This window comes from Engraulis encrasicolus, chromosome 8 (assembly GCF_034702125.1).
Source record: "Engraulis encrasicolus isolate BLACKSEA-1 chromosome 8, IST_EnEncr_1.0, whole genome shotgun sequence".
NCBI lineage: Eukaryota > Metazoa > Chordata > Actinopteri > Clupeiformes > Engraulidae > Engraulis > Engraulis encrasicolus.
In genome coordinates this window covers 3979239-3996243 of record NC_085864.1, presented here as the reverse complement: position 1 = coordinate 3996243, position 17005 = coordinate 3979239, and the positions used below count along the sequence as shown (strand labels likewise).

Genomic DNA, 17005 nt, shown 5'->3' with positions numbered 1-17005 from the left:
CCTCCCTGTCGGGTTCCCGGGCTAGGAGTACAGTACAGGCCAAAAGACAGAGAAAGCCGGATAAGAGAAGGAGGGTGGGTGGTGGAACACCACTCAGCAATTTCAATACCTGCATGATGTCAAGTTTCTGGTGTTACTCAATTCACCTCCTACGCACACAGAGACACACAGACACAGATATACACACACACACACACACACACACACACACACACACACACACACACACACACACACACACACACACACACACACACACACACACACACACACACACACACACACACACACACACACACACACACACACAGAATACTGACATAGACACTCTTTCCCACACAGACCCACAGAGGAATACTGACCAGTAAATTCTCTCCCCCTCTCTCACACACTCAGACACACAGACACAGAGCCTAGTGTAATTCCAGGATCTTTTAAATGTCATGTATTTTTCCTTTATGAGAGCTGGCCTCCAATGCTTGATATTGAAGAGTCTCTTTGTTCTCGACTATCCTCATCCATGACTTCACCACCCCCTTAAAAAGCCCAACGCAAAAAGCCCCCAGACTTTCTATTTTAAACCCTGCACGTCTCCCTCATGGAGAATGAACCCCCTCTTTCCAAGATCAATATAGGGGGCCCAAGGGAAACCGACAGTGGATAACAAAGGGAACTGTTGTCACGGGCCCAGGGAGAGGACGAGGGCAGGCCAAGATATGGGCCCTTAGTACAGTACATGTATTGGGTGAGGGGGGGACCCTTCAGATAACTTTGTCCGGGCCCAGCCAAAGCTGTCATCAGCTCTGGGGGGCCCAACTGGATCCCTGCAAGCCATTTATGGCCTCCTGTAGACGGCTTATACCCTCCCCATTAAATATTTGCATTTTATATGAGCTCTTATAGTGGGGCCGTCCGGCCACAGTCCCACCACAGCAGCAGAGGTTGCGGTAATGATGGCTGTGGTGGTGATGGCAGCAATGGAGTAGCCAGCTGCCACTGTGCCTTTGTGCTTCTGCTTAGCCTTGTAAAATACATCCAACTGTACCGGCAGAATATGCTATACATTTCAGGTTATAGTCTGGCTTGCCAGCAGGGACGGATGACAGCTCCATGGGCCCCTGTGCCAGACAAATACAAACGCCCCTCTCCATGAATGTTGCTGGTTTACAAAAAGATGTAGGGTCTTAGACAAGATGTTAGACCCTAAGACCATATGTTATTGGGAGTTCGTGGCAGTTGCCCCCCTAGAAAATTTAGAAATACAGTTGTTAAAAGAGCGATTTCAATGCAATATGAGGATTGCAATATAGATGATTGGGCCTCAGGGCCCCCTTGGCACTTGGGCCTCTGGCTTCACCTCTGCCCTCTCCCTTTTTCCCTATCCCTGAGGCTGTGCCATACTGTACACAGTAAACTCTTGAGTGTTGATCCGACACTGAGAGAATACCTCAACAAATAAGTGTTGAATTAAAACTGCAACGTGTACTGCGCAGTATCATGTACCGACTTCTGGTCCTGAGTAGATCTGCCAGTGTGCCGCAGCTGCCTGTGCCTTTGTCTCTGTGCCGAGACAATTAGCATGTGCGTTTCTGTTGGTGATGATGTTACCAGAGGCAATTGATAAGGAAGAGACGGTTCATAAGGAGAAAGAGTTTCTTCACAAATCAATATATGACATAAGGTACTTCTAAGCTGCCATCATATGGTTGCCATCCCATGCTGCCCTAGCAGGGGTTCAGAACGAATGGAGTTCAATGGGAAAGTCACGCCCATTTAGGAGGATTGATACAATGTACAATGCCTTTTTTATTACCATACTGAAACACTTTGATGCTACTGCTGCCTCTGCCTTTGTCCATGGCTGTGTGGAGGGAAAACATACACTGGTGCTGGTGATGTTGCTATTGCCTCTGTCAAGGGTGGATTACTGCACAGACCTACCAGGCCCAGGCCCAAGGGCCCAAGAGTCAAGGGGGCCCTGAGGCCTAAACCTCTGCACTACAAAAAACACTCCCTTATTGGTCTATATTTATGTTCTCATACTGTCATAAAATTGCACTGTTAACTACTGAATTTTCAAATAAGCCCCGAACCCCCAACAACAAACGCTCTCTAACATCTCCAGTAAACACACAAATCTTTCCAAACCTCATGATTCCATGGAGGGTGGGCCTTTCATGTTGTCTGGCCCAGGGGCCCATGGGGTCCCAATCTGCCCTTGGCTTCTGTGTGTGTGTTCATGGCACTGTGTCCCCACCCAGCCCTCTCTTTGTTGGGCTGTGATGTGCTGGTGTTCAAGGCCTCCCTTTCATTCTCCATTGGACGCGAGCTGTTTTGTGTTGTTCTGGAAGACAATGAGGCTGGGAGGGGTTGTGTGCAGTGGGACATGTAATGACTTCCCATGTATCCAACTCCCAACACCACCTTCATTGTCGAACACATAGTTAGAACGCACACACACGCGCACAAACACACACACAAGATACAAGATGCATAACAAGGTACATACACACAAAGATACATTGCACACACACGCACACACACACACACACACACACACACACACACACACACACACACACACACACACAAACACACACACACACACACACACACACACACACACATACACACACACACACACACACACACACACACACACACACACCAGCTAAAGCAGACTTCCTTAGTAGACACTAGCATGCTGCCAAGCCAAGTGCTCGCTCTGTGAACACACACACACCCCTCACAAGGGCCTCAAGCCTCCATATCCTGTTTGCATCTCCAACTCTCTCATCCATTCAGACTCCCGCTATTCAGTTTTACAATTTCTCCTTTCTCATTTTTCCCTCTTTCTCTCTGCATCAACTTCTTGGCCATCAACTTTTCGGTGAGTGTGCAGCGGCAGCTAAAAGCTGCCCATCGAACATAACTTTTCTTTTATTCCTTTTTTTATGCCCCAAAAAAAGAAAGGCATAAAATATCTCCAGATGACATGTGGCTTGGTTCTCGGTACATTTGAAAGCGTTTGGTTTTCCAAGGCCCATCACACAGGCTTTCACCGCGACTTTTTGTGTCACCAGGACTGTTGATGGGGCCATACCCAGAGAGGGTAAAATGGAAGGCTACAATCAAAAGGCTACAGGTTACTGGGGGCCTCTCCTGTGACTGTGCCCATGCAATACAACAGAAGTCCACATACACACTTCCCGGGTACCGTGTGTCAGTGTAGACGCTGCGCCCAAGTGTGCCATTTGTGGCATGTCAACTGTGTCCACATCCAGCAGCATACTTCACACTATATAGTATATCCTAGGCTACGTCTAGCCTATTCCCCTACAAAAAGACCAGTAAGCTACAACCAAGTCCACATCCACACACACAACAAAAGCTACATACATTAACTTGTATACTATATAGGCCAGTGCAGCCTGTGCACATACAAAAAAGCTGGAGGAATGGCTACAACCAAGTCCACAAACCCACCAATACACACCATGTCCACATGTTTACTTGGCACACTAAGGTTAGGCGAGTGTAATATATGCTGGATTGTTTCAATGAAAGACAAAACAACATGTGAAAGTTCAATATGTGAATGTTCCCTTAATGCTTCCTCTATATACTATGTGTCTCATTGTTGGGAATGTTATGATGAAAACCGAGTTGGGAATAATAAATGAACTCTCAAGGTGTGACTGAGTTATACATTCTTGGCTCACAAACCTTCAGAGTTCTTCAGAGTTTATGGTATAGTGGGAATGAGTGAACGTTTTATTATATACGAACACATAAAAGAGTAAGAGAGGGGGTCAAAACAATTGGCACCGGTTTCAAATTAGCACCATGGATTCGTTTAGCTTATAGCTTAGTGTCGGTATGTGGTCCTCTAGTTAGCTAGCCTGCTGCGTTCTCCCTCCTCTCTCTCCATCCTCTCTCTCTCTCATTTCCACGGGGGAACGCAGGGAGCCAAAACAAGCACAAAAGAAGGCAGGCAGAAAAACCACACGGTCGAGTCAAGTCCCTCATTGTTTATTGGTAAATCCCAAAATAGAACAATGCTGAAAACTCTGGAATGTGGAAGGGGGGGGGGTCACAGCGGTGAGTGGGGAGGTGGGGGGTGAGAGATTGTTACCGTCACCAACACTTAGTGAGAAAAGAATGTTGTAAATAATGGTTTCCCAGTAGCACATCTGTGGGACTGACTGTAGTGGGACCTGGGCCAAAAAAGCACAAGATATTAGCAGTAAAAAAACACAAGGCCATTCATTCAGCCCTCTGTTACAATAAGTGACGCCCAGGTATGTTAGGGTCATACAATAAATCATTAAAGAGGACAATTACACCCTGAAGTAAACTCGGGTCGGGTGTATTTCATCCTGTTTTCTTTTATACTGGGCAACTGACTGTGAAGGAGCCTTGTGCTTTGAGCCTTGAGCCTTCACTGAATGCACATTTTTTTACCGCACTGCGCCAAAGTTGACCCACCACCACGCCAAACAATTATCCTGTGTGTACTGGTATGCAACGGATGCCAAACGGACTGTCATAAAACCGTAATACACAGTGGCAGCTGGTTTAGTGATGAAATCGACTGAAACAATTGCATCCCTCCCAGTTTTACAGAAGGCATGGGAAAAGCATCCATCTGCAAAAACTCATAGTGGACTCATCCACCCTAAACTTTATGATGACGGTCATTATCTTGGCATGAGACAGCACTAATCTTGCTTAATTACAAGTAGCATTAATGATGTGAAACTAATTAAGTGTACTAATGTCGAAATCTGCAATTCATTATACAGCTTGTGACGGTTTCCATAGTTAACCATGGCAATGACTTTTCACATCAGTTCATCAGAGGTCAACCTTGATATGTGACAGACACTTCATATGCTGTTGTTGTCTTATAATATTCTTGCATAGACACCAATCTGAAGTGTCTCCGCATGATGATACTGTATATGTGGGCCGGGACGGGGGTATTGTGTTTGTCTATTGTCTCTTTCTATTTTCGTAAATGTATCAGACGGACTGTAAATAGCACAGATACATTTTCCGAAAGAACAATACATATTCTACATCTATCTATGAAACGTGGACAAGGGAGATGACTTGAAACAACACAACAAATACAATCACAATATCTGTATTATCCGTACAGGTTGTGAGCTTGTGAATGCTACGTACGTGTGAACTGAATGCACTCTATGAACATCAGCCCTGTATCACACACGCACTGGCCCATCAAAGCTAACGAGCTAGATAATCACATGGACCACATGACAGGGTGTGTGAACTATACGTGGGTCACACAGCCATTGCGCTTTGTGGTTCTCTCCAACGTCACAGTGACGGGGGACCCTCCCCACCCCCTCAGGGGACCCCATTATAGTGACGCGTGGGGGGGTGGAGAGGGGATGGGAGAGGGACAGACAGACTGCATGGCTAAGTGCCCTCATCTCCGCAGCACGTGTGCGGCCTGGGAGACAATGCAGCTGCTCCTCATCAGCTGCAGCCCAGAGGAGAACAAAGACAAAGACGACACACACACACACACACAATGCACGTACACAAAGAATACACCCACACACACACACACACACACACACACACACACACACACACACACACACACACACACACACACACACACACACACACACACACACACACATAAAGATACACATGGGACATGGTATGTGCGACAGTAGTGCTGCCATATGTGAACACATGGAACAATCACACAAGCACCCCAAAACACACAGAGTGTACACAAACATGGCCTACTAATGATTATGTCCCTACTGAGAAGACCCACTTCTTGATACACCTCCAGTCTACACCCACCCAGTTGATTCAGACAGTACTCTCAAGTACCTCAAACAGATGGCAATGCACTTACACACACACAGAGACAGCGCGACAGAAAGAGAGACAGAGACAGAGACAGACAGAGAACAAGTGGAGCTATTCTCTAAAATGTGACAGAATTTTCCAGTCTTCAGCGAATGAAATTACACACTAGCGCCGTGCCCGCATGTTCTTAAATGGTACAGACAGCACCGGGCCTTTTCGTAACAACAGACTGAAATGTCAGCACGGACCAGAGCGACTACCCTGGTGCAAACGGAGCGATCCCACGCGTCCTTGGTAGCTAGCAGCATGGGTGTGGTGACCGTGAGGGCAAACCTGGGTATGGTTGAGAGACTGTGTAATTATTCTGTAGGCTATCTTATGCACACATGGCTTAGCGATTACAGCTAGCTTCAGACCCGCGACAGATCCCCTTTCTGAGCTGTCAGTCACAGCTCACGCATCTGTGTTTGATTGAGCCAGACTGCCGGATTCATTCCAGTACAGTAGCGACTTGTGCAAGCTTGCACACATACTGTAGGCTTGCTCTCTCAGTTAACTTACACACGCACACACACACACACACACACACACACACACACACACACACACACACACACACACACACACACACACACACACACACACACACACACACACACACACACACACACACACACACACACACACACACAGACTTGACCACCTGACACCAAACAACATTGCTCTTATCAGAGATCCATTGAGGAAACTAGGAATTACGAAAAAACACTCCAGATAAGACCCAATAGCTTCCTGCTGATATGCCAAAGTAGGGGGAAAAAACCTTGACTGCCACTTAAACTCAAGAGCATTTCCAAATTATACAGTGGCCTTAGTATCAGTATCTGGACACATGAAAGCCAAGCATCTCTGTCATCGTGCCCAATCTCACTCCGGAGCTCCGTGGACTGACAGAGTAAGACAGATGTGACTATGGCAGTGGTTCTCAACCTTTTTTGAATACACACCCCACTGATCTCATAATAAGCCCCCCAACGCCCCCCTCACCCATACATAAACCTGGCAACGCCCCCTTCAGTATTAACAAATAGAATAGATGAATGCACCCCAATTTCAACTGAGGACTGCCCCCTTTCATTTGTATCCTTCTCAAAACCCCCTCCTACGGCCCCTGATGCTCCATGTGGGGGTGTAAAGCCCCCGTTGAGAAACACTAGTCTACAATATGGGTCTCTCGCCCACTAATCTGTCATAAGCACAGCACTGGACACACAACAAGACAGCAAGAAGAAACAGGAATGGGGAGAGGGATACGAAACAGGAGTCCTTTTCACCAATGAGTTATTACTGGGTCATTCCACATCAATTAGACCATAGTGCACGCCACACACTTAAGTCGATGATACACAGAGCAACCTTTTGAGCAATGTGTCTGAGCAACGATGCTTGATTGATGCTTGATGCTTGAAGATGCTTCATTTCATCACATAACAACTTGAATTTTCCAGCACAACTTTTTTCAACCATTCCGGCAACATTGCTCAAACAGCTGCCCTGTGTATCATTACCTTTAGGCTACGTCTTGACAAAAATCTGAAAATCTTACCATAGATATGCCTTAGAAAGCCAGGAGAAAGGATTGAACTACAAAAGGACTTGAGGTCTGAGATGATGAGCCTGGTGTAGTTAAGCCACAGTGAAAGTTGTAAACCTGTTAGCAGAGCAGCAGCACTTCATTGTCTTAGCAAACAAACGCCAAGAGGAACTCAACGCTTTACGGCTACCCTACCTCTGGGTTAAATAAACTGTGTTTGTCATCAAACAACTTCTGGAGGACAGCCCACAGCTCAAAAAATAACAAGTGTGTCCACACTGGCTAATGTGTTTACGGTATGGGTCATATAGTACAGTGGGTGGTTCTTCAAGGTGACTGTCATTCTCTGTGTGTTCAGGCTAAACAAGCCTGAGGTCCGTATGATGTCACTGAGCTTACTGACACGGATACAAAAACAGAAAACACTCTTATTGGAAGAGAGCTACAGTATGTGATGCACCAGGTAGGTTAATGGCTGCATCTGATTTCAACAATGTTGCAGTAAAAACGTTATTTTGACTATATTGTCACTGCTGAGCAGTTGAGGTCACTGAGGTTGTTCTTCACTGTGAAGGTGCAGATCTGTGTGTTTAGCTCTCACAAAGCGCAGGGAGGGAGAAGAGGTACGTAGAAGAATATGGAGAGGTCACTGGCTACATTTAATTTCAATGATGTTGCAATAAAGCACTCATGCTCATGTTACCACTGATGAACAAAAGGTGTCATACACAGTGAGGTCGTCCTTCACTGTGACCGTTTTTCTGGGTTTTTAGACAACAAAACGAGCACTTGTAAGCTCCCCAAGGTGTCCAAAAATCCAACATTTGAGAACGTTAAAAATAAGACACTCAGAAAAGGCAGGGGGAAGGGGGGAAGGAGGGACATTGGGACAGCGGGAAGACAGAGGGGTCACTGTGGCTTCATTTCATTTCAATAACACATGGTGTCACAAAGACTGTTTGAACGTTACAAAAGATGACACTTAGAAAGGGTAGGGAGGAAAGAGAGACAGAAGAAATGCAGCAAAGTCACTGACTGCATTTCATTTCAATTACATTGTAATATCAAGATCATGACTGTGAGTTTATGCTGACCACAGCAGCTGATTCCGAGCCCTTGTTTCAGATCACTAGTCAGGAACTCATGTGAACTGTCAGCTGGTTTTCTTCGCAAAAGAAATGTAGGTTAGTTGGACAGCACTGCTGCAGCACCCAATCCAATATCTGGGTGGACAGCAAATGCTGAATAAGGCACATAAAATCATGACTGCAATAAACTAAAAAGGCACATTGAGTGATGAACTAGCAAAACAAAACGATAAATTCTGGTCACAAACAGCATGGAAGGAGACACTTGAAGGAGAGAGTGGTGCGTCAGTTGGTATCAGGCACTTGACACTTGACTGACAAGACAGTGGGACAAAAGTTCACAATGTCAGACCTCCTGGGCAAGAATGAAGCTCATTCCAGATTTAACTCCCAGAGTTAACCCACCACACCCTCCCTGGACTCATTATCAGTGAAAGTTCAAATGAACTGCTGTAGGGTAGGAGATCATTGGAGAGATATGTGCGGAGATGAGGATAAGAGATGCAGACAGATGGAAAGAAAGAAAGAAAGAAAGAAAGAAAGAAAGAAAGAAAGAAAGAAAGAAAGAAAGAAAGAAAGAAAGAAAGAAAGAAAGAAAGAAAGAAAGAAAGAAAGAAAGAAAGAAAGAATGGACTGATTCACTGGAGGATTCACATCAGCCTCCCCTCACTGATGTCCAGAAACCGCTGAATGAACCACTGGATGAAAGGGATGGCATGACAAAATACAATGATACAATGGTGATGACAGAGAAAGGCAGACACACTGACATAAGGTAACAGAGGTGTGAATCCTTCAGCAGGTAAACACACTGCCACCACGTTGCAACACTTCAGAAAGTGAGATGTTGATCCACCAGCTTTGAATGCTCATCAGCTGATTCAGAGCTGGCGGGATCAATATGCAGCAGCCAGGGTTTCTACCTTTCTGAACTTGGGACTAACACCTCTGGTAGGAATGAACTGACAGGCAGACAGACAGACAGACAGACAGGCAGACAGACAGACTGATGGATTGCCAGGACTGACATTATGTAGGAACTGAAAAGAAAAGAAACGAGAAATGACATAGGTAATACAATGTTAATGCACAATACAGTAGGTAATCCAGCAGGTACTCACATCAAAGCCCTCTCTCCGCAGCCCCTCGGTGTTCCTCAGCCAGCAGCGGCTCAGCTCGCTCAGCTCCAGTATGGGCTGCACCTTCAGCCGCACCGTGTCGCCCGACTGCCGGATCATCTCCACAATCTCGTCGCGGCTCTTGTTCTCCACATTGCGGCCGTTGATCTCCACCAGCCGGTCGCCCGGCACCAGACCCAGCGCCAGGTCCTTGGTGCCAGCACCGGGCTCGGCGAAATGGACCACGCGCCGGTACACCTTGCCGTCGTCGGCGCCGCGGTCCAGCATGGTGGTGCGGCGCAGCGAGAAGCCAAAGTCGCCGGTGTTGCGGCGCTGCAGCTCCAGCTCGCGCACCTCGGGCGTCGCCGGCGGCACGACGGCCGGAAGACGCAGGTCCGCCATAAAGGTCTTGTCCACCACCTCCGGGATGCGCACCTTCTTGGTGGGCGGCTGGGGCGGCTGGAAAGACGGAGGCTGCAGGCTGTGCTTGCGCTGGGGGTCGAACACCTTACTCTCCACCTGCGGGGAGGGCGCGGCCGAGTTCTGGCCCGACGGCGTGGAGCCCTCGGACGGGCTCTCCTCCTTGCTCCTCTGGGAGAAGGAGAAGCGCTTCATGATCTTGTCCACCTGCGCTCCGGGCATGGCGAGCGAGCCAAACCTGGACGCCTTCTCCTTCACCGAGCTCCGGTTGTGCGGTCCGCCCTCGCCTCCGCCCCCGCCATAGTAATCCCCCTTCAGGTCGTCGCTGGAGCTGGCCGCGCTCAGCTGGTCCATGTCCAGCACCATGCTGCTGCGGTTGCTCAGGCCGTCCGACTCGATGTCGGTCAGGCTGAGCTCCATGCTGCTGGCCACCTTGATGGGGATGGGGTTGGAGATCTCCAGCTTGCTCTTGGAGTCGCGCTTGGAGCTGCCGCGGTTGAGGTTGAAGAAGCCGCGCCGCATGCTCATCTCCTCCAGGCTGCGCAGCTCGGCCGCCGACATGCGCTCCTTCTTGTCCTTCTTGTCCTTCCTCCCTCCGTCCTTCTCTTTGTCTTTTTTGAAGTTGAACATGGTGGCGGTGGGTTCACTCTGCTGCTGCTGCTGCTGCTGCTGCTGCTGCTGCTGCTCTGCTCCGGGTTGCTGCTACGTCCAAACGGTTGTGTCTACAAGGTCATCACACAACAACAGGGGTTTTGCCATACAGGGGCAATGCTGGGGGGGTTTAGCGCACAGAGGACTCTCAAGTTGCCTCTATCACACCAGGCCTGGGGGAGGGAGAGATAGAGAGAGATGTCACGAGAGAGAAAGAGTACTGAGAGAGTTATGGGAGATTTATGAATTCATCTCATATTCTAATAGCCTTATGGTTGAAAACGAGAGCGGGAGTTATGAGGAAACATAAGATATGCAGAAAAATCACAGCATTTAATATTTAAATATCTGGGGAATGAGTGCATGGTCAGACCACTCCTTTGTGGTTGTTATACACTCTGCCTACACTCTCTTCACTGACTGCATTGGGTCAGTCGAAAGCAAAACAATGTTTAAACTAAATCCCATAGACTGGTGATATATGTAGTAATGAGTATTGCACAAACCCAGAGAGGGGGGAAAAAACTGAAAATAAAAGTATGGAGGGAGCGAGACATTCTCGTCATAGCAGAGAGGGCAGGGGTGCGCTCCACCCCCTGCCCTTAAATCTGGGTTTCATTACTCGCCCTCCGCAAGGAGGCCTGGAGCAGCCAAAAGAGATCAGCCCACCACATCCCTGGGCTTCCTCACAGCAGCACTGTACCATATGAGATCAGTGCACTGCATTTCCCCAAAACCTGTGCATCAACTCAATGCTCAGCCAAGAGGACAGACAGACAGACAGACAGACAGACAGACAGACAGACAGACAGACAGACAGACAGACAGACAGACAGGCAGGCAGGGAGGCAGACAGGGAGGCAGACAGGGAGGCAGGCAGGGAGGGAGGCAGGCAGGCAGGCAGGGAGGCAGACAGGGAGGCAGGCAGGGAGGGAGGCAGGCAGGCAGGCAGGCAAGCACTTTCCAACACAACTGGACCACAGCATTATCAATGCACACACCTAGGGTAACGTAAAGAATAATGACAAACATGACAGACAGACAGACAGACAGACAGACAGACAGACAGACAGACAGACAGACAGACAGACAGACAGACAGACAGACAGACAGGCAGGCAGGCAGGCAGGGAGGCAGGCAGGGAGGGAGGCAGGCAGGGAGGGAGGCAGGCAGGCAGGCAGGCAAGCACTTTCCAACACAACTGGACCACAGCATTATCAATGCACACACCTAGGGTAACGTAAAGAATAATGACAAACATGACAGACGGACAGACAGGAAGACAGACAGACAGGCAGACAGACACTTTCCCACACATCACTCAGTAACCGACAGCATTGTCACTGCATGTCAGCACGGGCACCGTGAAGAATACATGAAGGCCACACACTTACACAAACAAACGATGCTAGTTAGTCCGATTTTCAAGGCAAGCAATTTTTTTCCTGTCCACTGACAACATTGGCCGAGTTTATTTGTTGAGGAGGAGCTTGGGGCCACAGCTTTCTACAACCTTTCGCATTCTGCATTCTGGTTCCCACCAGCTGCACACATCAATATCCCCAAACAAGCACGAACGAACACAGAGGCCGGATTCTTCCCCCAATGCAAGGCAGGAAGTAAGTTTGTGTCCAAGATTGTGGATGGACGCAGATGACTGAGGCAAAGCGAGCTTTTGCTTTGTTAGACTCCATGGCTTCTGCTCCAGTCCAATAAAAGGGAAACCATAAACCACTTCAAATGACAGCCGGCCCATGCTCATAATCAAGTGTTTGTGTAAGAGCAGCTAGCCCTCACTAGCACTCACTGGAGAACTGAATATGAAACAGCACAGAATACCACACAGAATAATAATGAACTTGGCGTTGAAAGTACTTGTTCAAAATGGGTAATAATCTAGATTCTATTCAAGCACCACTACCCATTTTCTCAACAATTAATTCAAGGCCTTTTCCTCAATATTGGAAAGCATGTAACCTACATGCAGAATATCAGGCGTGTGAGGATGATAACATGAACTACACACCCTTGTCAGGCACATGGGAGTAAAAGCGAAAGTAAACTGTTGTTACGTCGTAATTGGCACAGTGAATAAAAAGTTATGTTGTAGTGTAGTGTTGCAGGGGTCGAGCATGACTGTCACACCCCCCACCCGCTTGCCTGTTGCAAGTTCTAGGGATAACAGATGAAGATCAAGGAAACGTAGATGCTGAAGTTGCAGTAATACAATCAGTATCGTAGGCAAAAGAAGAGCCACACATCTGGTTTGGTCAAATCAAACACCAGACCAAAGACTTCACAGCCATGTTACCTTTTATGTTTTACATGGAAGATAGCTAGGCCTTGGCTTGGCTGTCAGTACTAAGCTCAAGCATCACTGTCTGCGGACAAGCGGAGGCGAGAATCCTGGCAGTGTTGCCAATGCCTGATCCTGGAAATCATAAGCACGGGGTTTGCTTCCAATCAGGACAGCAGTTGCGGTGAATAACTTCCTGCAGGTTTCACCTACAACCTTCGTTGTCCATGTACACCCTCCCATTGGTGTCCCACAACTAGCAATGGCATGCCCGCTTACAGCAGCGCCATTCCAGTCTACGCGTTATTATTCATATCCATATCCATGTCTTGCAGATTTCACCCACCCAACATGACGCTGGATAAACCCACGTTTTATCTGCACTCCACATTATGATTCGAGGGTAGCTAACGTTAGCTGACTCTCACCACCATACAGATGTTTTATCATTTTCTGTCAAAGAACCTTGCGCTAACTATTCATCATCGGTGCTTTAAAACTGCTGCTGTGTGGTTCACGAGCTAACCCAGTTTGATTGTGGATGTGTGGAGAAGAATGAAACAAAGATTTCCGTATGCATCGCAATGATGGGGACAAAAAGGGGAAAATAGGCTAACTAGCCACTCCGTACACCTTCTGTAATACACGCATAATAGCTTTACGAGAAACCCTAAAGCTGATTACCAAAGCTATTATTTACACATGGGCATCTGTGTAATAGTGAACACACAACACCGCGAAACAAGCATTCATGTATAATGCGCCTGGCTAAAACGCACCAGTTATTACTGTGCTAAGGTCTATCGTTTGTATCCAGCAGGCTGGTGCTGATTCAGATGAAAACATCAGTGTGTGGGATCATAATCAACCGTTGCAGTTAAAACATTATTCAGTTCTTCGAGTCGTCCAACCATATGAATAGACAAATACGTGTGAAAGCTATGCCAAGCAAACTACAAAATATCACTCACCGTTATCCAGCATCCAGCTTTTTTTCGGGATAATGTGGGTGACACTGGTAACTCAGTCCTCTCTGGATGGGCGAAGAAAATGCTGTAGGAACGGCACGGGCAGACCTGAATGTGATTAGAAAGCGGCCGTCATCACGCCACTTTCTGAATGGCTATTGAACAGTGATTCCTGCTGGTCGATTTTCTGAACTACAACAGGATTTGCTTACCTTTGAAATGCGACAAAATGTTACAAAGTAAACAAAGTTAGACAGTGAACAAATTGGCATTTCGTTTTTTTGTAGTTTGTAATAATTATTCACAGCTCTGTGAAAACAGCGTGTGTCGTGTGCTCAGCCGTGGAATAATTATATAACAACATTGCCTTTGGAGATACACACTACCATAAATTGTAGCAGCCGTATGCAGTTAATTTATGAAATTAGCCCATTTAATCAAGTTATGTGTTGGTCATGTGCTGCCAGTGTGATGCCATATACGGCTCTGTGTGATGCAACATTACTGCGCCATCCTGTGGACAGATCTGGGACTGGCTGTCCTGGTGGACATAAACTGACCACCCATTGTACTTGATACCAATTTATAAATTAGGCCTAGGCTACATATGTAACAAATCAGCCTATGCTAAAACTTCATGCATGTTGGGTATTTTTTTTGCCAGCAGCAGGGTCTAATACAGACCATATTGTTGGAGCTATGCATAACAGGGCTCATTGTGTAGGCCTATTTTAGGGCCTTGTTGTTTTTGTATATTTGAAAGTATTTCATTTGTGTTTTCACAAGAATTTATTTGTTGAACTTTAAGAAAACACCTGAACAAATGTAACACTGTTCTATTTTCATATTTTACACACTTTTCAATCTTTCAGGTGTCAAATCCTCTGTTTTCCTCTTTAAAAGTTCAGCTGTCATGGATAAGCGGTTAGGGCATAAAAGTGCAGTGAACAGTGGGGTGCTGTGTCACAATGACAATGGGAGTTGGAGTTTGCCAGGTTGGCTTTATAAAAAATGAAATTATGCTGAAAAATATAATTTATTTGAAAACAAAGTATCAGTCAACCAATTTAGCCACAGTGGTATACATTTGCTGTTACCAGACTGCCAATGACCAAGTTGTAGGCCTAGTGCATTACTAAATGTAACGGAGGCTAACTAGCACAGAGTTGGCGTGGAACGTTGGTAAAACCTCCCTCCGATAGCTTCATACAGTCTCGTGCCGTTGGGCCGAGAGACTAGTCTCTTGGCCCAGCGGTATCGTACTGTGTCTCCCATTGCCGAACCGTTGTAGTTGACGAGGTCGCACGTTCGATCCCCGAGGGGGGTGAACAGGTGCAAGATGACCTCCGTCACAGTGGTGCCGCTGACCCGGGATGGGAGTGAGGTTTAAGGGGGAGAGTGTAACGGAGGCTAACTAGCACAGAGTTGGCGTGGAACGTTGGTAAAACCTCCCTCCGATAGCTTCATACAGTCTCGTGCCGTTGGGCCGAGAGACTAGTCTCTTGGCCCAGCGGTATCGTACTGTGTCTCCCATTGCCGAACCGTTGTAGTTGACGAGGTCGCACGTTTGATCCCCGAGGGGGGTGAACAGGTGCAAAATGACCTCCGTCACATAAAGGCCCTGTGTTATGACACATTAGTGTAGGCCCTACTACTTAAAGGGACAGTTTGGTCAATTTCAACATGCAGTTGTAATGCTCACACTACCCTGGACTTTTTTCTTCTTCTTCAGCCGTTTCCGAGATCCTGGTCATTGTAATGGGGGCAGCTCTTTGTTTACATTTAAAAAAAAACATTTTTATTTATTCCCAAAAGCATCCAAAAGGTTATAAAACATCAGCAGACAACTAGCAAACAGCAGTACCTTTTGGGAAAATATTTGGAGTTGGCCTATGTTTCATTTTTTAGAAATGTAAACAAACGCTGCCCCCATTAGAATTGCTCATATCTCGGAAAGGGCTGAGCCGAAAAATGTGGCATCACCAGGTACTGACAAGTCAAGGGTAGCGTGAGCAATACAACTGCATGTTGAAATTGACCAAACTGTCCCTTTAACTTTCTAATGACTAATACATCGTTTCACTGGTGGAACGGCATGCATTATGGGGACATAATGGGGCTACATAATGGAATACTATTTAATCCAAAATATAGTTGTGACAGGCTAGTCATCATTTCCTCCACAGAATCGATGTTGTCAATTTTTTTAAAAAAAATGAATTTGAATGCTTGGGGTCTATGCGGGAAAGCACAATGACACCAAAGCACAAATTGGATATGGAGGAAATTTTTGAATTTTACCAATAGTTAGGCCCTATTGAAGAAAAGTCATTCAGATATGGTGTGTTCAGTAAATGTTTACATTTTTACTATGTCAGGATGTTATAGGTCAATGTATACAGTACACACAAGCACAAGTTTAAATGTAAATGGTATTAATGTTATTTATCACTCTGCCACAATGCTGCTACTAAGACTACTCTGTCAGAAGGTTACTACATTAGAACTTTGTCAATATTCAACACATGCACCTCTATTTTGGATGTTCTCTATATTTCAGTCTCACACTTTAATGTCAGTATGTGGTATGTCTGTATATTTTTACAGTCTATGTCTATGTCTAATGTTAGTATGTCTAAGTCTGTATTTAATGTCTATGTCTGCACAGGAAAGTAAGAAACATAATTTCAATTCTTTGTAGTGCATGTAAAGATATTGAGAATAAAGCCGACTTGATTTGACTTGACTAGGCCTACATTAATTAGGCTACATTTCATTTCCAAACATGTATCAGGGGTGTTCTTCAAAATATAGACACTATTTTAGTCTAATAGCCTTTGTGACGTTTGCAAGATTAGCATCTTGAAACCATTTTGGCTGGTGACAAAAAAAAGTTTATTATTATATTAATATATTAATATATATATTAATTTAGAGCCATGGTCGTTTGTATAGCACTAACCATGAAGAATCAATTAAAACTCTCAAGCAAGTTGGCATTTTTTTTAACA

At 46.3% G+C, this 17005-nt stretch overlaps 1 protein-coding gene across 2 annotated transcripts in view; it reads right to left on the bottom strand.

Annotated features, from left to right (window-relative positions):
* Nucleotides 1–14259, bottom strand: part of myo18ab (myosin XVIIIA b) — a 215723-nt gene extending 201464 nt beyond the window's left edge. For both annotated transcript variants that reach the window (XM_063204850.1, XM_063204851.1), the window contains exons 1-2: nucleotides 13998–14259; nucleotides 9663–10903 (exon numbers count right to left, since the gene is read on the bottom strand). In XM_063204850.1, coding sequence (XP_063060920.1) covers nucleotides 9663–10709 — 1047 coding nt within the window. In that variant the 5' untranslated portion in view covers nucleotides 10710–10903; nucleotides 13998–14259. The remainder of the gene's footprint in view (nucleotides 1–9662; nucleotides 10904–13997) is intronic.
* Nucleotides 14260–17005: the final 2746 nt, after the last annotated feature.